The sequence below is a fragment of the Temnothorax nylanderi genome, unplaced genomic scaffold (assembly GCF_030848795.1).
Source record: "Temnothorax nylanderi isolate EJ_2023f unplaced genomic scaffold, tnyl_v1.0 TNYL_tig0259_pilon, whole genome shotgun sequence".
Taxonomy (NCBI): domain Eukaryota; kingdom Metazoa; phylum Arthropoda; class Insecta; order Hymenoptera; family Formicidae; genus Temnothorax; species Temnothorax nylanderi.
In genome coordinates, this window is record NW_027249321.1 from 179,778 (window position 1) to 202,494 (window position 22,717).

The 22,717-nt window shown below is 35.3% G+C and overlaps 3 protein-coding genes and 1 long non-coding RNA gene across 4 annotated transcripts; all 4 read right to left on the bottom strand.

Moving 5' to 3' along the window:
* Positions 1-543: 543 nt before the first annotated feature.
* Positions 544-2,505, bottom strand: LOC139780043 (uncharacterized). The gene is made up of 3 exons (XM_071718568.1): positions 2,446-2,505; positions 2,075-2,322; positions 544-721 (listed from the first exon to the last, which is right to left on the bottom strand). Exons 1-3 carry the CDS (start codon positions 2,471-2,473, stop codon positions 644-646), a joined length of 354 nt encoding a protein of 117 aa, XP_071574669.1. The 5' UTR covers positions 2,474-2,505; the 3' UTR covers positions 544-643.
* On the bottom strand, positions 807-1,996 carry LOC139780053 (uncharacterized). The gene is made up of 2 exons (XR_011720094.1): positions 1,229-1,996; positions 807-1,152 (listed from the first exon to the last, which is right to left on the bottom strand). It is a non-coding gene; the product is annotated as an uncharacterized lncRNA (long non-coding RNA).
* Positions 2,506-2,532: 27 nt separating the features above from the next.
* On the bottom strand, positions 2,533-10,032 carry LOC139780042 (uncharacterized). Its single transcript, XM_071718567.1, has 4 exons — positions 9,703-10,032; positions 6,888-9,378; positions 2,803-3,041; positions 2,533-2,715 (listed from the first exon to the last, which is right to left on the bottom strand). The coding sequence occupies exons 1-4, from the start codon at positions 10,030-10,032 to the stop codon at positions 2,533-2,535; spliced, it is 3,243 nt and encodes a 1,080-aa protein (XP_071574668.1).
* Positions 10,033-11,801: 1,769 nt separating this feature from the next.
* LOC139780044 (uncharacterized) lies at positions 11,802-16,057 on the bottom strand. The gene is made up of 5 exons (XM_071718570.1): positions 16,037-16,057; positions 15,921-15,937; positions 12,641-12,744; positions 12,183-12,415; positions 11,802-12,120 (listed from the first exon to the last, which is right to left on the bottom strand). Exons 1-5 carry the CDS (start codon positions 16,055-16,057, stop codon positions 11,896-11,898), a joined length of 600 nt encoding a protein of 199 aa, XP_071574671.1. The 3' UTR covers positions 11,802-11,895.
* Positions 16,058-22,717: the final 6,660 nt, after the last annotated feature.

Consider the following 22,717-nt stretch of genomic DNA (forward strand, 5'->3'; position numbering starts at 1 on the left):
CCAAAATTTAAGCAAGTGCGAACATTTATATATTTTAATGCAAAAATCAAAAGGTACATATTTAGGCGTCGACTAGGCGTCGAATACACGTCTAAGGATAGCGCGAGTTTACAAAATATAAAATCTCGAAATTTTATGGAAAATTCTTTTCCGATGCTCAATATATTACAAATAAATTCTAAAAACTCAGAGCAGAAGACGTCTAAATTGTCATATTTCTAGACGTGCATTTAGATTAGACGTAATCCAGATCTCTCCGACGTCGGTTAGATGTCGAATCGACGTCAGCGTTCCGGCTGGGTGGCTGACGTCGATACGCCATAAGCCAGCATGACACAGCGATGACTACGGCAACCAGTGCTAAAAGCGCCGTAATTATTAATGCTATGATAAAGCCGACCATAGAAACACAGATATCTTCCACTCTTTAGGCTGAAGGAGCTGAAATGTAGCAAAAGGAGCAAGAATGATTACTTCCTTTATTCCAATACGCTATACGTGAAAGTTGTTATTTGCGCATGCTATGCCTTATTTTCAGCTGGATCTGCTGTATACCTCTCCTCTCTCCTTTCCAGAGTGAATATTAAGTTCGATTGAATAGTTATCTCTTCACGAAGTTGACCTTCATATCCATCAGATACACTTAGAGATGTGTCATTATTCTCGGAATCAACGTCTCTGCGACGACGACCGAAGGCGTTATATAACCGCGACAATTTACCTGTTAATAAAAAAGATACACGTTACGTTTTTATTTTAAAAACATTAATATTTTTAAATAAATTCAAACGGCCAATTTCGAGCAATTATCAGGTGTTAAAGAAAATTATTTAATACATTCAATATAGTATACAAATTCGTTAACGTTTCGCGCCTTACTTGGCCTTCCTCAGAACAATAAAAATTACAAAAACGCATATATATCTCGCATTATTCTAAGAGTACAACGAATCAACTCATTACGACGCCACAATTTGCATTAATCCGGTCTCACCAAAGCAATCGGACAGTTAGTCATATTGAAGTCAGAAGTGTCAATTATTCGTCAATCCACGCACTGAGTCGGTCGCTTCTCCCGCTGTATGTCCCTTATTCGTCCATGAAAACTCATATGGATGTAAATTCCTTGTCTCACAACCATCTTAGTGACAACTATGTTAAAAATAGAATTCACATAAGGCCGAAAAGAACTTTTGATTTAAAACGAGCTTAGCCACAAATAACTCACATAAGTAGTCGATGAAACAAAGAGCCGGGGTGAATTCATTACAACGTCTCGCAAAACGTGTGTTCATCGTGAGAGATAGCGGACGACTGAGACGATACCCGCATTACAAGGACACGAAAACATAAATCTTTGTTATTAACCCAACGTTCAAGATAATCGATTCAAGATGTCAAAATAAGCATCGTTTAGCAGTTCCGTGTCTTTATTTAAATTTATACCATTAATCTGCTCTTTAATATGTATCATTTCTGCGGTTAATCTCTTTTTGTAATTATGCTCAACTTCCAGAATGCGCGTATTATCCCAGTCAAACGAATGATTAAATTTAGTAGAATGTTCCGAAACAACAGAATGCTTTGAATCATCTAATCTTATATTGTTTTTATGTTCCTTTAGTCTAGTTTGCAGCTGCCTTTTTGTTTGACCGACATAAGAGGCATCACAATTTTTACAACATATTTTATAAACTACGTCATTATTAGAAAAATGGGCGTTCCTATCCTTATGGACCTTAATGATGCTACTAAGATTGTTAAGAATGCGATATCCCACAGAATTTTCAGATTTATCGATTGCTGAAGCGATGATTTCGGAAGTGTGCCCCAAATACGGGATAACAATAAAACTTTTTTTCCCTGCATTTTCGGAATCATCACTCGTATTGTTATGCTTAATCGACTGAAGTTTCCTCAGTCTCTTATTAATATGTAAAAAAATCAAATCAATGGGATACCCATTACCAAGCAATACTTTGATGACAAAATTTAAATTTTTATTGTCGGAATTTGCATTTTGGCTCATGCGTATAAAATGATTGCAAATTATGAGTCGTAAGCGAGTACTCACAGGTTGACAGCGTCCGAAGCACACGCGTATATTGCACTGGAATCTTATATTGTCGCTACTGGGGAACTTGAACGCGTTAAAGCTAGCCGTTAACGATTGAGTCTCGGGATTTTGTTCCCATTCTCCGAATATCGTGGGATCTGTCTCATCTGTCGCGCAACCATTCTCATCCGTTACGATGTACTCGTTCTCCAAATTATCTTCCATAGTTTTAGCGACGCAATTTCGCGCGAATCCACCATAAATAGCTGCAATATATTATTGTTATTATGTATATTATTTATCGTATCTTACAGCAAAAGTAGCCTAGTGCTGGAATAGTAATTAAAAGCACATACGAAGCGTTGCTATAAGTAAAATTCAATACTTACTTGAAGGTTGAACTTCCACTTGGAGCATTAAATTATCTCCAATTTCGGCCGAATTAATTTTATTTCCATTCTGTGCAACTATTTTCATTACGCATATAGGTGGTGGGCCGGTGTTAGCAATGTTCTAGCAGTCGTCAACATGGAGATATTAAAGCCGAGAGTAACGTTTTGTTCTCCAGTTTGATATATACATTTAATATGATAAGCCTGTGCCTTATAAGTCATCAATTTCGGATATTTCTGTATAACAAGCACGAAGCTAGCCTGTCCCTGAAAGATGAATCAAAATAATGATATCTTTTGTGTGTGATGCAATAAGCCATTGATACAATTATAATACAATGCTATTCAACTAACATTCACGTGTATAAGTCCGCAATTGCCAAATGCAACTTTGAACGTCTCTGTTTTGTGATCAGTTTCGGCCGGTATCGAGACAACTCGTCTGCACTGTTCGTCTTTGCTACGTCCTTTAACGTACAAAACCCCGTCGAAGTCTTGATCCTGCAAATGTATTACGACCTGTACTCCATCCGACAGGCAGCTCACGTCCATTTCCGGTCTAGGGAAATCTGTTCGGCCATCCTTTCTGTCGTCTGAAAAATGGAAAAGATATGCATTAAGATAGATATGCATCGGTAGTATAATCAGTTACTAATTCGACATGAACTGCAGAGGTAACTTCGCATACGAATAGAGCGACATATGCCTTATAAGTGCAAGAATTTTTTTCTTTTCATGTTTTGAGACTAAAGAGACCTGCGTAATCGATATCTGAATTTAAGAAAGGACGAGAAGGAGTTATTTATTGGCCCATCGGATTTTAATAGATAATAGTAGCAAGAAAAATCGTATTTCAAACATTGTGGAGTCGTTATCAAATTTATAGAAACTTATTATTTGTTCTAGATTGATGTTGTTCATAGGAAATAAATCTAGGTATCTTACAAACATCACTTTTTGTTTGTCATCAATTTGACTAGACTCTGCATTTGCAGGTATTGGCATTTTCTGCCAATGTCGAATACGTTCTTTCTACTGATAGTTGTCCCATCATTTGTTGAGCTCTTTTTTTTCGATAACGAGCGCATTTCACACATCTAAGAATAAATGATCTTACTGGAGCTCCGCCGATAATCCAATACTCATTTCGAATGACAGCTAATGTTACTTGAGTTCCTCCATGTATTGTGCGCAGATGCGTGTCAGCTATGATCAGAGAGGAGAGAGTTGAACTCCTTGGGAGAATCAAAGGATGTTTGGCATCCTGTGACAAAAGAGAGAATTGAAGACAACCTTCGCTTCGTAGTAACCCATTTGGATCCATTAAGAGTGTAAGTCGTAAGAGAGAATTAGATTTCATCGATCTGTTAATGTTTTTAACGTCTTCAGTAGAGATATCAACACGGCGATCGTTGTAAGCAATCCCGCTAGTAATGTTCGTAGAGCCACGTTATACCGCGTGATATATGTATTTCCGGTATGTATGTCCATGCTATTTTATCTTTTGCCTGAATCTGAATAGAAAAGGTCAAAGATAAGAATCGATCACTAATAGCAGGACGAATATGTACTCAGCCGGAAATACCCCAAGCTTTACGCACCTGAATATGAGGATAAAGATCCGAAGGATCGATATGAGAAGGAAGATCCGAAGGATCATCCCCTTGTCGCGCAGGAAAGGGTCGGAGTTCCGCCTGATCCACTATAATACTGGGTATACCTCAGCGGCACCGATCCGTCTCAACGCGATGCAGCGATTCCACCGTTTCTCGTTACAAGAAAATAGATCAGATCCAAGCATAAGCAGAGAACGTCCGAAGGATCAAGCACACGCACTTTAGCACACGCACCAGACTTACTGTAATATGTCCCTCCTTGGAGACAGATCGTACATAAACGACGGCAGCAATTGCCCTTGACAATGCATCACAGAACCCGTGCATCTCTAGGGTATCTGTTGTTTGGAATCCAAGCCATCTGGGAAAGGTGATCTTAGGCATGTCTTGTAGTTGACTAATAAAAGTCGTCCATTTATCAGAGAGAGGGGAAGGGAGTTTATTATCCCATCCTAGTCCATTAGACCATAACTCGTGAATGAATATTTTCGCTGAAATTGTAACAGGTGAGAGAATCCCTAAGGGATCGAACAATTTTGCAATTGTAGATAAGATAGTTCTTTTCGTAACAGTGCTGGGAGTCGACAGATTTAACGTAAAGTGAAACTTATCAGTGGATGGTTGCCAACACAATCCAAGAGCATGAATCAAGACAGAATCTTCAATTTGAACGGAAGGTAAATTTATTTGGCTATCAGAAGGAATGCATCCAAGAATATCTGAATTGTTACTAATCCATTTTTTCAATGGAAAACCGCCCGCTATGCAGAGTCAACAACTATCTTTGCTTCTTCGACTGTGTCAGCACCTCCAAAGAAATCATCCACATATCGACCCTTTTTCATAGTAGGGAGGGCAAGGGGAAACCGATGTCCCTCGTCAAGTATCAATTGAAGAAAGGCACGCAAAAAAAGCTAAAAAAGGTACACAAGTTAGTCCGCAAGTCACGGTTATAAGAACAAAGATGATGATTTTAATGATTTCATTGAAGTTTTCCATCCAAAGAATTCTTTGAAAGTTCCAATTATCGGGATGAATTAGGATTTGCCTATACATTTTTTCGATATCAGCGAAAAATACCCTAATGAAATAATCGAAACCAAATCAGAACATGAAATAAATTTAACTGTAATTTCGCTCCCGAATGTAGTAATTAATTAAGAGAAATCCCTGTAGTAGTATTACTTGAACCATTAAACACGACTCTTAATTTAGTTGTGAGACTATGTTCTCGCCACACTCCATGGTACGGAAGGTAATAGACTCGTTCTGGTTCGAGTTGTGAATCTAAGACTCTTTCTATGTGATGCAGTTTTCCATACTCATGAATGAAATCAGTATATGATTTAGCATAGTCAAGATTGGCTGAAAGTCGGTTGCATAAACTTGTAAGTACTCGCGTAGCCTTTAATTTCGGAACCCCATCGTCGCCATCCCCGAGAAATTAGAAAAATTTTGACACCTTTTGCAAGAGAATCGGCCCATTAATGAATGAGTAGTTCGCAGTCAGACAGACAGACAGACATTCGACACTTATATATACAGATGAGTGGTATTTAATTTTTGGAAACAATCAGTTTTAAAAATAAAAAAAGACCAACCAAAATAAATTGCAAGTGCATTTAGCTTACATTAAGAAATTTAAAAAACACTATAATTAAGTACTCTTTCCTTTAAAACTTTTCGAGATATAAAAGCAAACATACATACACACCAATCCACAAAAATGCTATAAATTGAAAAATATCACTTTTTTAAAAAAGAATCGCCAAATTAAATTGCCCTATAGCACTCCTGAGATTTCAAGGAACATGTTGGTAACATAAGTTTTTTCAAAATCTTTAATTTACCTGACGCTGCGTACGCTGTGAATTCTCAAAGATTAAAAAGTATATGGTTGTTGAAAATAAAGTCCGTGGAAGCGTTAATAAAAACCAATGCAATTGCGATAAATTCTAGTTCTTGGATGAAACTGCCCGAATATGAAAGGCTTCCCTATCTGATGCGAGCTATAAGGCTAAAGTGCGAAGATGACTCGTTCTCAATAAAATGAAATATTTTATAATCAACCTAGAAAATATGTTGTGTAGGATTCTCATCGAATATATATTCAGAAAATACAAGAATGATGTATTTTGAACAATACAAACATGACGAATGTTTATTAACTATTAATGTACAGCTGTACAAACTATTAAAATATATATGTAATAAAATTATTCGTTTATTCGTTTATGAGAAAATAAAGGATATAAGATAATATGTAGATAAAACAATTTATACAACAGCCAACTTTTTTTTATTATAGATTAAGAACCCAGATAGCACCAAACATTTCTATGAACGTTCTATGAAAAATCTTCAAGAATATTTCGGATATTCTATAAGTCAATCTTATATATTTACAGTATCTTTATAATATATTCGAATGGCACTACTTCAAATGTTTTTTTAATATAAGTAGAATAATCTATCGAATATTCTATATAATATTGTATGCATATTTATAGAATATTTTATAACCATTTTAATAAAATATTTTATAAATTTGCATAGCATATTTCACAGAATGTTTTATAGATCATTCTATGTATTTACATAGCACATAAAATAAATAGGGTAAACAGTACAGTTGTTGGCCAGTCTACAATGATTGGCCACATCTTACAAAATTAAAGATTATAAAAGAAATACTATTAAAATGTTCTTAATTATAAATGCAAAATATTTAATACACTTTTAAGAGAAATACTTTTAAACATTTTAATAGTATTTGTGCACTCCGCGATCGGGTTTCGATTCGCGAGCGCGGTTGGCTGGTACAGCCTTGTAAAAAGGACTCGGCAATCAAGGTATTGGTGAGAGGAACGACTACGAAGAGATGCGGTAATTGACTGTGATATTCGCGCCATTGTTCTAGGAGATCACCGGGCAACACGTCGTCCCAATCGCATTTTAGGGCCCATAGGCGTTGCATGAATATTTTCGCGACAACGATAACGGGGGTCACCCATCCTAACGGGTCGAACAATTTAGCGATAGTGGAAAGCACCGCACGTTTCGTCTGCCCCGGGTTCGGTGGGGTCGTTACGCGGAAGTGGAAAGAATCGCTTTCGGGATTCCACGCGACGCCTAATATCTTTAGAGGCTCGTCGGCGTGTAGATCCTTATCGCGCGCGAGACCATGATCTGAGGGATCAATGTCGGAAAGCAACTCGGGACAATTACTTGCCCATTTGCGTAACCGGAAGCCGCCCTTTGCCAGGAGAGCAATCAACTGATCGCGAATTTTAAGCGCGAGTTCACGGTTGTCCGCTCCGAACGTACAGTCGTCGACGTACGTTAAGAGAAGCAAAACTAGAGCGGCCAACGGAAATTCGTCTCCGTGATCCTTTACGAGCTGTAGCAGGACGCGAAGCGCGAGGTACGGGGCGGAGGCAGTGCCGTATGTTACGGTGAGCAACCGGTAATCCGCGACTGGCTCGGAGGGCGACGAGCGCCAGAGAATTCGTTGGTAGTCTACGTCGCGATTATTGATTAGAATTTGCCGGTACATTTTAGCGATGTCGGCAGTAAAGACAAACTGATGCTGACGCCATAACAGAATGACGGCGGCAAGATCCCTTTGTAGCTTAGGACCGATTAGCAAATGATGGTTCAACGAGGTACCGTTCGATGTAGCGCAGGAAGCATTAAATACAACCCGAAGCTGAGTGGTGACGCTGCTCTCACGAAAGACAGCGTGGTGCGGAATATAATAGACTTGAGAGTGATTCGATTGTGAGTCGGTATCGCTAACTTTCGTCATATGACCGAGCTTCTCGTATTCGTCGAGGAATTCGCGATATAACGCGGCTTTATGTTGTTCGCGAAGAAGTCGACGCTCCGAGCGAACTAAACTTGCTAACGCGGTAAAGCGGGATTCGCCAAGATCTATAGGGGGGCCGGTTTTGAACGGTAGCCGAACGACGTATCGTCCCTCCGGCGTGCGAGAATGAGTAGCGGCGAAATGCTCTTCGCACTGTTGCTCTTCGGGACTTAAATGCGTTTTATGAGGGACTTCTTCGATCTCCCAGAAGCGGCGAAGATCGAGATCCAGGTTTTCAAGGATTGTTCCGTGATGAATGTGAACGGAATCGGGATGGAGGGATTGAGCTGGAGCGATAGGCCCGGAAAGTATCCAGCCGAAAGCGGTATTTTGCGCGATAGGCTCGCTTGCATTTCCTTTACGGACACCGTCTAATATAAGCATGCCGTATAAATCAGCTCCGATAATTACATCGATTGGATCAGAGCTCATGGGATTCCTATCCGCTAGCGTTAGGTCAGAGATGTGCGCCCATTGTGACGTCGATTGAACGCGATTCGGTGCGTACTTTGACAGCGATGTGACTATATACGCGGTCGTCGAGAATGCAGGTTTGTCGCCGAAAGAGGCGGTTACACAAATATGTGCGGCAGAATGCGACAACGATTGCGATTCTCCGATTCCGGTAATACGGGTAGTTTGCTTCACTTTCACGAGACGCAACCGCTGAGCGATATTTTCCGAAATTAAAGTCGCGACGGAACCTTGGTCGAGCAAAGCGCGGGCATAAACGAAGCGACCTTGTGGAGAGTAAACACGAACTCGAGCGGTTGCCAAAAGTACGGTTGACTTCGGCGTCATCGTATTCGAAATTAAATGAGACGCGATTTCGTTAGCTGTCGATTTCGTTAGCTCGGTACTCGTTGATTCGACGGTAGGAGCGGACTCTACGCTAGCCTGCTTTGCATCGTCCGTGAAATGCAGTAGGGTGTGATGTCGCTTATGACACGTTTTGCAGGATCGCGCGCTTTTACAATCCTTCATCGAATGTTTACACCCGAAGCAATTGATACAACGATTCTCTTTCTTTACATATTCGTATCGTTGCGACGGAGTATACGCTAAGAATGACGGACATTGATATAGTAAGTGCGAGGATTTGCACAGCGGGCACGCAAGGTTCGCAGTGGTTGTCGAATGAGAAGCGATCGATTTCGATTTAGACGACGGTTGAGATGTCTCGGATTTCGGAGGCGAGATCGCCTCGAAAGCACGGATACGCGATTCTAAAAATTTATCCAACTCGTCATATGTCGGGTAATCGACGGTCTCGCTCAACTGTAATTCCCACGCTTTCCGGGAAAATTTGTCTAATTTTTGCGAGATCAGAAATACGAGGATATCGCTCCACGTATCGACGGGACGATCGAGATTTTTGAGCGCTTGAACTGAGGCATTCGCTTTGTCACGCAGATTCTGAAGGTCTTTGAAGGTTTCGGACGCGAGCTGTGGCAACGAAAATAACGTTTGCAAATGACCGTTAATCAACCGACGTTTGTTCTCATAACGCGACGTAATGATATTCCATGCCACGGTAAAATTCGCGTCGGTAATCGCGAGATGGTTGAGCGCGCTACTTGCATCTCCCGTTAAACTTGAGCAGAGATAATGCATCCGATCTACATTAGAAATATTGCGATTGTCGATAATCATCGATTTAAAACGATCGCGAAAGCTTTCCCAGCGGTCGAAAGATCCGTTGAAGGTCGGTAGGTTGATCCGCGGAAGCTGAGGCGTCGGACGGTGGATGAAATCTGAAGCGTGACTTACGTTAAGGTCGACCACGTCTACGCCAGAAACCTGGGCCAGTACCTCGGACATGTAGTCAAGCGCTTCGTCGAACTGATCCTCACAGGCTTGGAATTGGTCGCTGCAGAAGTAAGGCAGCTCCTTGGCTGTGCTCACGTCGAGGGATGCCCGGATCTCAGCGTCCAAGTCCAGCGATTGCGAGAACTTCTCCTTGAGGGCTGTGATTCGGCTCTGCAACACCGCCTTGGTCATCTTGGCGTGACCCAGTTTTTTAAGATTGGTCATGGTACGAGCAATTGACCCCATCAGTTGGGTTTGCTTCGACAGGAGCTTGTCGGCTGAGGACGCCATGGCGAACGGGTATCGTCACTCCGCACCTCGAGCGTCGTATCCGATATGATAGTCTTCTTGACTCCGAATCCGGCTCGAAGGACCAAAATGTGCACTCCGCGATCGGGTTTCGATTCGCGAGCGCGGTTGGCTGGTACAGCCTTGTAAAAAGGACTCGGCAATCAAGGTATTGGTGAGAGGAACGACTACGAAGAGATGCGGTATTGGTGGTATCGAAAATTTAATGTGTTACTGTGTCGAGGTATCGAGAAGTTCTGAGGCGAGCGGTATTCACAATAGGTATCTAGGCGGTAATTGCGATCGCGCGAAGAGAGGGAAGGTTCGCCGAATAACGCGAGTATGTCCGAGGAGAAATTCGGGTACAGGTAGCTGTCGCGGAATACGTCGGGTCCGACAAGGTCTCGGAGATCAACAACAGGAACGAAAACACGGCGAGCAATACAATCTAACGCTCGAAATCAACGGATGGGGCGAGAGATATTTCGCGATTCCTGAACAGTATTTCTTTATAATCTTTAATTTTTTAAGATATTGCCAATTATTGTAGAGTGGCCAACAACTGTATTGTTTACCCCTATTTTATGACCATATAAGTTTTTATTTTCCAAAACAACTAAATTAATTTTACCTTTTTTACAAGAAAAACAAAAAATTAGTTTAAAAATAATACAACATGAGAATGTTAGAGTGTTAATATCATCTATTACTTAACTGATATTATCGGTTTCTTAATTTTAACACTTATACTTTATCAATTTCTGTTGTATTTTATCTAATTGTCGTCTTTCTTATAAAGAAAATGAACTTAACTGCTTTTGAAAATGGACAACTCCATGTTTTTTAGAACAACTGTGATTATTTGAATATGTAGGTATATATATATTAAAGAACTGGTTTATATATATATATATATATATATATATATATATATATATATATGTAATTAATAAATACACAAATTTAATTAATTTAGATTTTATTTTTTTATTTTAAAAAATAATTTAAAAAATTTTATAAACATGTTTTATATTGACTTTAGTAAACAATATTTGTTATAAATATTTTTAAATTTATACATAAGAACATATACATATGTATAAATGTTTTACAATATTTATAAAAGAAACATTTATTAAAATTTTTACTTAACACTAGAATCGAAGATTATGTATATCTAGAACCACTAAAAATTAAGTATATCTAGGTACACATAGAAATCTTAAAAAAAAAATTTATAAAATTAATCATACATTCCAACAAAATTCAAGGAAAATTAAACAAAAATAGAAATAAATATTAATTATAAAAAAAATTTGCCTAAACAAGGCATTCATATTAAGGCATTAATATCAATAATTGTATTGATATTAACGCCTTAATTATTTTATCGTTGGTATAGTTGCACTCAAAATAATACTTTCTTTTACTTGTAATGTAAAATATTGTGTATAAAACAGAACATATTTCAATATATTATAATATTAAAAATAATTACCAAAATTTTTGAACTTAACAGAACCAAAGATTATATATGTCTACATACACATAGACATGTTAGAAAAAAAAAAACAATTTATAAAATTAATCATCAGTTTATTTCAACGAAATTTAAAGAAAATAAAAAAATGATTATTACTGATGATTATTATTAATGATCATTTATAAAATAAAGATATTTCATAAATGAACAATAATCATTTAAAAACTGCCAAACATGTCATTTTTTATCTTTGGTAATTGCACTCAAAATAAAGCTTTCTTTTACTTGGAATGTAACTCAAAATAAACTTTGTTTTACTCGGAATGTAATATCTTACGATTTTTTGCTTTTGTTAGCTTCTCTCGTTCAGTTGATTTTACGAGTCAATATTTTATAACATCCTCTACCATCGCTTCGGAACAACCAGCATGTGTTTTTTGTGTAGCAGTCAATATTGCTGAGCAAGTTCGAAGATTTGAAAAATTACGTTTTCCTTTAAAACCTATCCAACTGTAAGTCTTAGACAAATCATTACATATTATTCTCGCCAAAACGCGTTTCACCATCTGTTTGTAAGATGATCCTCCAATTTTCATAATTTCCTTGACCTAAAGTACAATAAATTTATGTAAATACAATAAAAAATATATTAGTAAATAAATTTACTTACAAAATTTTTGAAATTATTGTCCTCGATTAGAAATTCTTCTAGCGCTTCTAAATCTGTTATTTCTTTTAAAGGAAAATTATAAGTTTTAAATATAGAATCTTCATTTGATATAATAGGTTCATTTTTCTCAGAATTTGCTTTCATTAATAAAACGCTCAAATCCTCTGAATTTTGTTGTTGTCTCAGATTAATTATTTCTAATTGTCGTAATACTTGTCTCTTGAAATTAATATCTGAAACAAAATATTTTTTAAGCATACATTTTGTACAATTAGTAATGTCCATTTTTAGAAATAGCAAACATTTGCAAACTATTGATCATTATTCTAATATGCACTATTATAATATGCATTATTAGAATATGCATTATTATAATATGAACATTAAGGAAAAGATACACAATATGTAGCAAATATTTTTTAGCAATAATAAAAATAGAATGTGATGCATAATATTACCAGATAGATTATCAGATGGTTTTACAGTTCCAGGTGAAGATTTATTGTAAGCAGATGTAGTGGGTGGTTCATGATTTTCTTCCTCACGATGTTTTCTTACTGTATTATTATATGAACATTAAGGAAATAATACACAATATGTAGCAAATATTTTTTAGCAAAAATAAAAAGAGAATGTGATGCATAATATTACCAGATAGATTATCAGATGGTTTTACAGTTCCAGGTACAGACTTATTGCAAGTAGATGTAGTGGATAGTTCACGATTTTCTTTTTCACGATGTTTTCTTACTGTAGTTGATCCAATCGCAGATTTATTTGTGACTGTAGATTGTAATGATTTCACACCAGTTGTAAAAGTTAAAATTGTACTTTCCTTACTAAAGTTTAAAAATATAGAACAATGCTTACAAAACACACTTAATATTATATATGTGCTAAAACATACTTTTAGAGGGTGAAGGAGGCAATATTGAATTTGATATATCATCGTGTTCAGAATAGTCTGAACTTGAAGTTTCGGAAATATTGTTGTTTACTTTGTATCCTATAATTAGATGAAACATTATATTTATCGTCAAAATAAAATATTTTAGAACAAAATAAAAAATGGATAAAATCTTACCCTTTTGAGTGGTACATGACGAAATGGTATGTCTAGGGGTAGAATCAATATCACGCTGAGCAACATCGTCTCCAGAACTTTTCTCATCAAAAAATCGTTTTTTTTTTTATCTGTCTTTTATGTTCAAAATCTGAATTAAGATCTGACGTATCTTCTGCTTTCGCGCACTTTGCTTTAGCTTTCAGCAAATTATCTTAAACAAACATATATCCAATAAATAATATAATAAGTTAATATATTTAAACAAAATATTCAATCTAATAAAATGTAATAAAAAAAGTATTCCAGATTCAACATTCTATAAACTTACCATATATTTGTCCACCTGCTAATTGTCGTATTGTACACAAATTCCATTCGCCAAATTTTGGAGATATACACGATGATATGCTTGTGTCAATTTTGACCCTTTATAAGGTGGCCAATAACAAATGTCATCGAACACCCAAGCAGATGGTACAGCCTCAACAACATTATCATGAACAAAATGAATTATCTTCCATTCCATCTTTACAGTTTTATTAAGATCAAATCTTAATGATGTAATTTTATTATTGCTTTGCTAAACAAAACATATTATTGCAAAATATAATATTTTGATTTATATAAATAAAATTACATATAATTACATATAATTAAAAAAATATTTTATTATATTTATCTATTGCATACATTCACAGAAGCCATTGTTAAAATAAAAATGTACAGAAAAATTTACAGAATCAATTTTATGTGTAGATAATATTTAAACGTGAAGGAGAGGAAAAACGACAAAACCATTATTATTTGGAAAAATAACAAGTTTGTTAATAATATCATTTACTAACCAAAGTGAAGTAGAGCCAAGAGTATTTACGGAGTAAATATTTAATCGTGAAGACTCGCATGGCTCATTAAAATAATTACAAACGTTTTCAAACTTTCTACCAATAATATAATAATTATTATTGCGTAAAGCAAAATTATCAATAAGTACTACAAACTTATTTTTAAGTAAAACACAATTGTTTCCAATGTTTGTACTCAATTTAAAGTTTTGGAATGTACAATTCTTATATTCTTTTTGGAAGTCATTTGACGGTAAAGGTCCTTCATTATGCTCTGTGCTGAACAATATTTCGTTTTCCATTGTATTACATGTTGATAGTGTATAATCTTTTTCATGCAAACGACGTACAATTTGAGCTAATGGTTGGTTTGGCTTTCTTACCAATTTTTTCAAGGCTTGCAAACAATTTTCAAACGGAAACGCACTAAACAAATCCAATGTTCCATAGATCTTAGTGTCTTCCACTATGTGGGCTAATCCATGCACATTATGAGAAATATATTCATAACCATATTTAACTTTTACTTGATCAATGAAGTATAGCAATAAGCTATTTGCGAACTCACTATATGTTATGTGTAATTCTGTAGATATCAAAATTCTAATTGCAATATGTAAAGTAAGAAAATGTAAGTACTTATCGTGAGGTATTAAATTCTGTAAAACTAGTGGTCCGCTATACAATAAAAAGAATCTAAATTCTGTCGCTTTCCAACGCTTTACTTCATCCAATGAACGCGTTTTTCTAACAAATTCAATAGGAACATAACTTCTTATCGATAAAAGTAAATCAGATATTTTTTTTATACATTCCTTTGATAACTTATGTGAAGGTTTCCCTTGTAACCATATATTTAAAAGAAGTTTTTTTACGACGCCTAAACAAATCAAATGCATGTATTCTAAAGGAAAATTAGTTACCATTCCAAGATTAGGTATATCTTCTAAAATAGATACTCCATTATGATATTCTGGCTGCAACTTACGGCGAAAACTATCATTTGTTCTTTTTCTTGCATTATTTTTAATAAAAGAGACTCTACCTTTTATATATTTACCTTTTTGTATACACTTAGTACAAGAATAAAATCCTGAATGCCTTTTACAGTAAGTTATGAAAGACTTTGCAGGAGCATCACAAATAAAACCTTTAATTGTAAATGGTAAAACTCGCCCTTGAAATACAAAACCATTATTTACTAGTTCAATAGCTTCTTTTACAAAATCTGAGAGATATTCATTATACATTAGTGGGTTTTTCGTAACCATGGTAAATACCAATTACAGATATTTTATGAGGATATTTAAATAGGGAACATAAAATTGGGTAAATTTGACTACTAGAACTTTTACTCAGAGGTAATCCATCTATATTAACTAGTAAATCAATCGATAATAATGTGGAAATGTCCACCTTAGAAATTAACTTTTCTACTGCAAACTTTAAGCCAAAGTGTGCATAAATTCCTGGCTCTACATTTTTTGTTAATGTTTTCCGAGGTGTTGTAAGCAAAGTTCTAGGATCATTTGGTAAATTTGAAAGAATAGGTATTGTTTTCAATAAACTTAGTAATGTTCGTAATGACTCATGAGACACATTGTATGTAATCGCCCATTCACGTAACTCAGAAGAAAAATTACTTTTTACACTATTGTTTCTTAAATTAACATCACAGTTGTTATTATTAGAAATAGTCGAAGGTTGGCTATCGAAATCATTTAAACTATTATTGCCATCTTCCACACAAATATCAGAAAAATTTTCGTTAGAAATATAGCTTTCACTATCATTTATTTCGTCAAAGCTATTATGTTCGCTACTAGAATTGATTCTGTAAATTTCTGTCAAATTAACATCAGCATCGGCACATGTATTAATATTTTCATTCATAAGTTTATAACAAGTATCTGTGTTTTTTTTAACTTTTCTAAAAAAAGTACGTTTTTTTTGCATTTAGGCATTCTTATTTACAGTATTATTTATAATTTATATACAAAATACTATTTGCAATAATATTAGGCTAGTACCATATAATCTGAAATCGAAAAAAGAAATTCAAGTAAGTTAAATTTAAAGTAAAACAGAAAGATTTTTTCAAACTGCAGAAGAATAATTATAGGATTTTCCCTGGCAATTAGATGTATACATAACAATGAAAGAATAAGAAATGAAACTAGTGTAAAAAAGTTTTTGATTTGTACTTACTCTATATATGCTTCGTATCTCTCTCCGTGTACTCTGCGCAGGAAATATCACAAAATATAATCTGCAGAAGCAGATATTAATTAAGCTCCCTTATTTAACGCTGCAATATAAAGAGAGTTTAGCATAAAAATAAGAATAAGAAAATAAATATAAGCTGTATATAAGATGTTGGTTTAAAGCGGAGAGGTTATCTGGTATAAAACCAGGAACCTCGGCGACGTCAGGAATATTATATAAGGGAGGGCGAACAAAAACGGATACGAACATGTGACACCCTTATTTATTGAGGCATAGACATCGACTTGTGCGACTTTCTTCAAGCATAACCTTAAATTTTCTAAAGAGTTTTATCCTAACGAACTGTTAAGGATGTGAAAAATATATGACCAAAAATATATATAAAAATATTCTTAAACCTTATTTAATGTTTCACAGAACAGAATTAATAAAGGAGAAAAGATAATACCTCTGATTAAAATGATGTTTTATATTATGCACGTATGCCAGCACAGCGAAAAAGCGAAAAGGCACGATGAAAAGGCACGGCGAAGCATGACGTACACGTACGACGAACGACAAAGAGTGGCGCTCACTACGAATATGGCCACTAACTTAAAATGTGCAATAAATAAACTCAACGAATATTCTAAAAATGTTCTTCTTTATTATAGATATACGATTTTTTATTGTAACATTTTACGTATATTCATATAATATTCTATTCGAATATTCCAAAATTAAGAACATTCACACTTTGTAAGAATATTCATAGAATTTTGTGTGCTATCTGGGAATTATGCTGGTTTACATTATGTAATGAGAGACAGTTACTATTATACTTTACAGTATTTCCAGTTATTGGCTGCTATGTGTATTTATTTTAGTTGTAGGGGAGACCGGGGCCTAACCGTCAGTTTTTTTTCGGTGCCGATTTTTAACAAGAAAATAAATAATTTTAGTTAAATGTGGTATACCACTGTAAAGAGTGAACCTTTAGCTACAAAATTTATATAGGAAATTTTTATCTACGTCGCTTTGTTTAACCGGTATAGAGCAAAAACGACAACGGTGGAAAAATTGAAATCTCAAAAATGCCGGGGTTTAACCGTCACACTGCATTTTTAATACATATTCGTACATCTAATCCTGAAAAATGATAGGATACATCTTAATAATTGTTTTTTAAGAGAAAAATATAAAAATTTATTTAAAATTTTTATACGAAACATTATTAAAAAATAGTTACGAGGGTTCCTCTTTCCGCAGAAGTCACTCGCCCGACTTGTTTCACTCCTCGACGTCCGATAACTCTATTCGGTGTCTGAACGGTTGTAATTCCCGTCTCATCCATATTCCATATGCAGTGAGCCTGGAAATGCCCAGAAATGCCTTGGAAATGCACCCGGACTGCTTACTGACGGATTAACCCCAAACACAAGTTTCAGGTTTGATCGCCCACGAAATATTAGACATCAACGATAATGAAAAAACTACACTGGATTCGTGTTCAGCATGCATTACTCTTTATAATCACGTACCTCGAGATTTGGAGAGCAAATATTATTGCAGATATTACAAAATTTCCACGCGCAGAAAATGTAACTTTCACCTTCCGAAAACACGTTTGCCCTCGTAAAAATCATAACACGGCAGGTAACCTGCCGAAACTCCGTTGGTCACATAGGTACCACAAGCAGCGTTTACAATGTTAATAGCGAGTTCGTACAATATACAGGTTCCGAGATATTTGATTTGACGGTTCAACCCCGGCGACGGTTAGGCCCCGGTCTCCCCTACTTTGTTTAGGATAAATTTGTAACACACGGAAGAGATATAGCTTAAAAACAGAGAAGAAACAACGTACATACATTGTGTGCATTTAATTAGACGACTGGCACGAACTGATTTCTAAAATCTCTTAAATGCGCGTTTTTGCGCTCTCTCTCTCTCTCTCTCTTTCTCTCTCTCTCTCTCTCTCTTATTTAGAAATTATGATTCACTGAGAAAAAGAATGTGTATTTGAACAATAGTCCAGTCAGCAGGTGTTATAGGTTCATTAATACCAGAACACTATATATATTAGAAGAATGTGTTTTATTACGAGTGTCTGCGGCAGCCATTACCGTGGAGTGCTCGCGCGCCTCCTAGCCAGTGGTGCCACATTAATTTTAGTCACCACCAAGCGATGGCCAACGTTACAACGTATAACCTATTATCTATTACACAGCAGGTACTTATATCAGCAGAAAAATAATAGTCAGCAGTCAGCACCTTGCAAAGAACGAACAATTCATCTTAACACGTGACACGCTTCTCGTAACGCAAAAAGTATAAATGCATGCGACATAGTCGCGAGTGCAAGGTGTTCAGTTTATTCTTACTTATTTTCAGGCTGATCATTCTTCCGTCTGATCTAGATCTGATTCATCAGCCCACGGTTGTTCGTTGATGGCAGCTGCTTCGTCTGCTGCCATCTCTTCCATTGCAATTCTGATATATTCGTCTGCTTCAGCAAATAACGCTTGTTCGCGGTTGATGGCTTCGGCAGCGAGACTGCAAATTATTAAAGTTAAGTTTTAACAAGCAACATATTATTGGAGGAGGAGGAGGAGGAGGAGGAGGAGGAGGAGGAGGATGAGTGTATAGTATAGTACATGTGTAACGCAATACAAATAATATTACTATCAACTGACCTTGTTTTCACAGATTGATCTGCAGCTCCAAAGGGATTATCCGTATCCGTATAATCCGCGGATGTTGAAGGTCGCGGTCTGCAATGAAATATGGTGTATAATTAGAAAAATAAAAACATGAGTAAAAAAAGTTAACTAAGTAATAAAAAGAATACTAAAAAGGTTTCTGAATTTCAAGAAGTAACAATAAACATATTATTTGATTACAGAATAATTTCTAAAAATAATAATTAAAAACAAACTATTCTACTAAGGCATTGCGTATACATTTTAAGCAAAAAGATGTTTATTTAATAATATTTATTTTTTAATTGCAAGCAATTGCCATGTCGATTGACACATTTCAGCCCTAGTCAGTGCATCAGCAATTTATGTTTCTGCATTATTTCTAAAGTTTTATTAACATAATAGTCTTTTAAGTATAATACCTTGTAAGGCACATATTATATATATATATTTTTTTAATTTCTGGAGAATACGCAATGCATATTTATACCTACAGTGCGTACTCTTTCAGTCTAGCCTGTTTATGCATAAGTATTATATTATTATACAATATTAGGTAACTCAGAGAATCGCAGAATATTTATTTCTCTTTGTTGTTCTTTTAATCTAGGAGTGATGCTACCACGGTCTTACATACAGGTCTGGAAACTTGTAGGGTGGGGAGTGACTCAGATAGTGAGGCAAAATGGCGAACCTAGGGGTGAGCCAATCAAATTAGGCCGCGGTCCGATGCATGTTCAAAGCGCTATTGGCATTATTCTATCCTTGTTTATGCCTAATGAATGATAAAGATAGAATGATGCCAATAGCGCTCAGTGTGAATCGGACCGCGGTGTTAGGCAGGTCAAAACCATATATATAATCCAAACAGCTGTGCAATCCCGGTAAAAAATTTTTCATATAAAATTATGTATAATTATATAGAATTATATATAATTATATATAAAACGGAACATTTTTCTGTATTGTCCTTAAATTTCTTCCAGCAATTCGGCACAATGCACGCTTTTGGCATTGTATTTACAATTTATGTTAACAATTTAAACAATTGTTAACAATTTTTTATTATTTACAATTTATGTTAACAATTTTCACTGATTTTGATTTTTGACGCACACACGATTACCACCATTTGAACATGGTCACGGTCGGCTCAGTTTCCCGTCCGTCCGATAGGTTCGCTGCAATACTGGGGTCTACGTGCCTCACTAACGGTGACACCCCCCACCACTTAAAAACACAGGAGTTTCCAGACCTGTATGTAAGACCGTGGATGCTACTAAAATTTCCGGACAGCGATTTATCAGAAGCTTATTTAAATGCACTCAGAAGTTGGCTACGAAATGCTGCTGGGCGTAAACAAGATTAAAATGTAAAATTTTTTAGGATTTCCTTTTATATGCAATTTTTGAAGCCTTATATTATTGATGTTTCTTTTTCGCTTTAGTTTATTGTACTAGAATAACTATTATATAGAAAATTTGTCAGATTCAATTTTAAGTTTAAATATAAAATGTACGTATATATGTGTGTGTGTCAGCATGTGTATATACATATATCATGATTTAATGCGAACGTCTGTTACTTAGCGCGACGGCGATGGCATTCGATTGCGCATCGAACGTGTTGTCATCGTCGTCGGCAGAATATGATAGTGTCTCATCTCTCTTTGTTTGTAATTGCGCCTATCATGTGGATTTGCTTGGTTTCCCGAATTATTTTAGAAGCAGAACGTGAGGAAGATTATACATATATATCGCGGTTTATTTATATGTTTTCTTGTGACAATTAGTTTTTTTTCTTTATAAGTAGGTTTTGGTGGACAATCATCGGAGACTTTGCGGTAAAATCATTTATATTTCATATTTGTATAAACCAATAGTTTTGCATTCTGCGTCACATAACACATTTGGTGGCAGAGAGACGTTACTCGACGCTCCCGCTTCCGGTGGTGATGGTGGTTTTAGCGGTCGACGGGGTACGATGCGTTTATGTCTCTTAGGTGGTCGGCCGACGGGTCGTTTTGTTTTAAGTTGTGTTAAGTCGTTACTTCCGTCGACGCTTCCGCTTCCGTTTCCGGTGGTGGTGGTGGTGTTAGCGGTCGACGCAAAATTTGCTCCTAATAAGCCATAAATATATCGAGATAATGCTTATTAGTCAACGTTTGATCGGCCCACGCTCAACCTGAATACTGATTCTCGACGGGCGCATATATTACCACCGTGGATAAAAGACATTTGCATTTTGTTTTTTTACAGTGAAGAACATATAATCGAGACAATTTGACTTACCAATTGTACCAAGATTTTAGCATTATTAAAGCGATTATTAAACATATACTAATTATATATGAGAATTTCTGGAACCCATCAGTCAGGAACCCATAAGTTTTATTTTCTGCATGATCAGTATATAGTATTTCTTCGTAATATTGATGCCGCATTTCCTCTTGTAGAAAAGTAATCTATTGCTTTTTGCATTACTTTTGCCTTTTTATATGTTTTACGTAATGGTTTACATTATATAAATTTTTTATTTTAAATATGTCACTCTTCTCGCTGAAATATATTCTCTACCCATTTTAAAATAAATTTGTTACATTATATTTCTTGTTGCAATTTTCTATGTACATATATTAGCTTGTATGTAAAAAACACGAAGGTATTATTCTTCGAATTCTGTGATTAAGAAAATAATTAACAGAATGCAGAAGCGTGTATGTATGTATGTGATTATTTCTTCATTCTGTTAGTAGTGTTAGTACATTTCTAGAGATATAAATTATCTTACCACAGACTAAAATCGCAAATAATATGCGTAGTGATTGCATGTTATAATGATGTCGTCAATCGTCTGAAATTATTAACATAGTCATTTTAGGCAAAATGATGGAAAAAAACAAGATATGATATTGACAATGAGATAAATTTCAAAGAAAATTGAACAGCCTTAAGAAAGGTATATTTACCATAAGATAAAGGAACAAAATAACAATAAAATATAAAATGTGGAATATACTTATTTAAAAATAAAACATAATTTAGTTTGACTTATCGGCGTTAAAAGTCTTTCAGTATTTATATAAATATAATATATTCATTCGTGGATATTTGTCGTTGTTAAGAGAATTATAATGTTGCTCTGAGAATTCGAAAATTAAAAAATAATATTAGTTACGATAGGCAATCGAAAGATTTATGTGTATTTTTATTACTTGATGTCACGAAAATTAAAGTCTTTTGGAATGTCACGCAACGTTAGTAACTGATTATATTGTTGAAATTTCTAGAAACTAGAACTATAGTTTACAGTGTGATTAATGTAGGATTAAATGTTAGAAATAATTATAACGCAAATCACTTTTAATTAATATTATTACTAATTGAGACGACAATTATGATTTCTAAACGTAATCGATCATTGGCCGATGCTAACCGATAGGCTATAGATGTGCCAAAATAAGACGAAGAAGGAAACAGGCATCTCTTTATGACAATTGTATTATTCGCATAAACACTTTGTAGAGCGAGAACACACATACAGTAACATTTAGAAATTATCTTGCTCAAGAACATAACCAGAATGATAAACTAAGGTCAAGTCCCTATTTGCAAAGCAAAGTGAAAGGATCGTGGAACAATAAACAAGCAGAAAAAAATTTTATTACATAAAATATGATTTATTATCATTTAATCAAAGTTCATAGAACGATTCAAA

Bases quoted from the DNA above. Each gene is read 5' to 3' on its own strand.
- LOC139780044 (XM_071718570.1), bottom strand. From the start codon at position 16,057: ATGCCTAAATGCAAAAAAAAC. The intron at 12,416-12,640 runs GTAATATTATGC...ATTTTGTTTCAG, and splicing joins ACCATCTGATAATCTATCTG to ATATTAATTTCAAGAGACAA. The intron at 12,121-12,182 runs GTAAGTAAATTT...ATTGTACTTTAG, and splicing joins ACAATAATTTCAAAAATTTT to GTCAAGGAAATTATGAAAAT.
- LOC139780043 (XM_071718568.1), bottom strand. From the start codon at position 2,473: ATGCTCCAAGTGGAAGTTCAACCTTCAA. The intron at 2,323-2,445 runs GTAAGTATTGAA...AATATATTGCAG, and splicing joins AGTGGAAGTTCAACCTTCAA to CTATTTATGGTGGATTCGCG. The intron at 722-2,074 runs GTGAGTACTCGC...TTTTATTAACAG, and splicing joins GCTTCGGACGCTGTCAACCT to GTAAATTGTCGCGGTTATAT.
- LOC139780042 (XM_071718567.1), bottom strand. From the start codon at position 10,032: ATGGCGTCCTCAGCCGACAAGCTCCTGTCGAAGCAAACCCAACTGATG. The intron at 9,379-9,702 runs GTAAGTCACGCT...TCGTTGCCACAG, and splicing joins TAGACGTGGTCGACCTTAAC to CTCGCGTCCGAAACCTTCAA. The intron at 3,042-6,887 runs GTACCAGCCAAC...TCCATTTTTCAG, and splicing joins CGAGTCCTTTTTACAAGGCT to ACGACAGAAAGGATGGCCGA.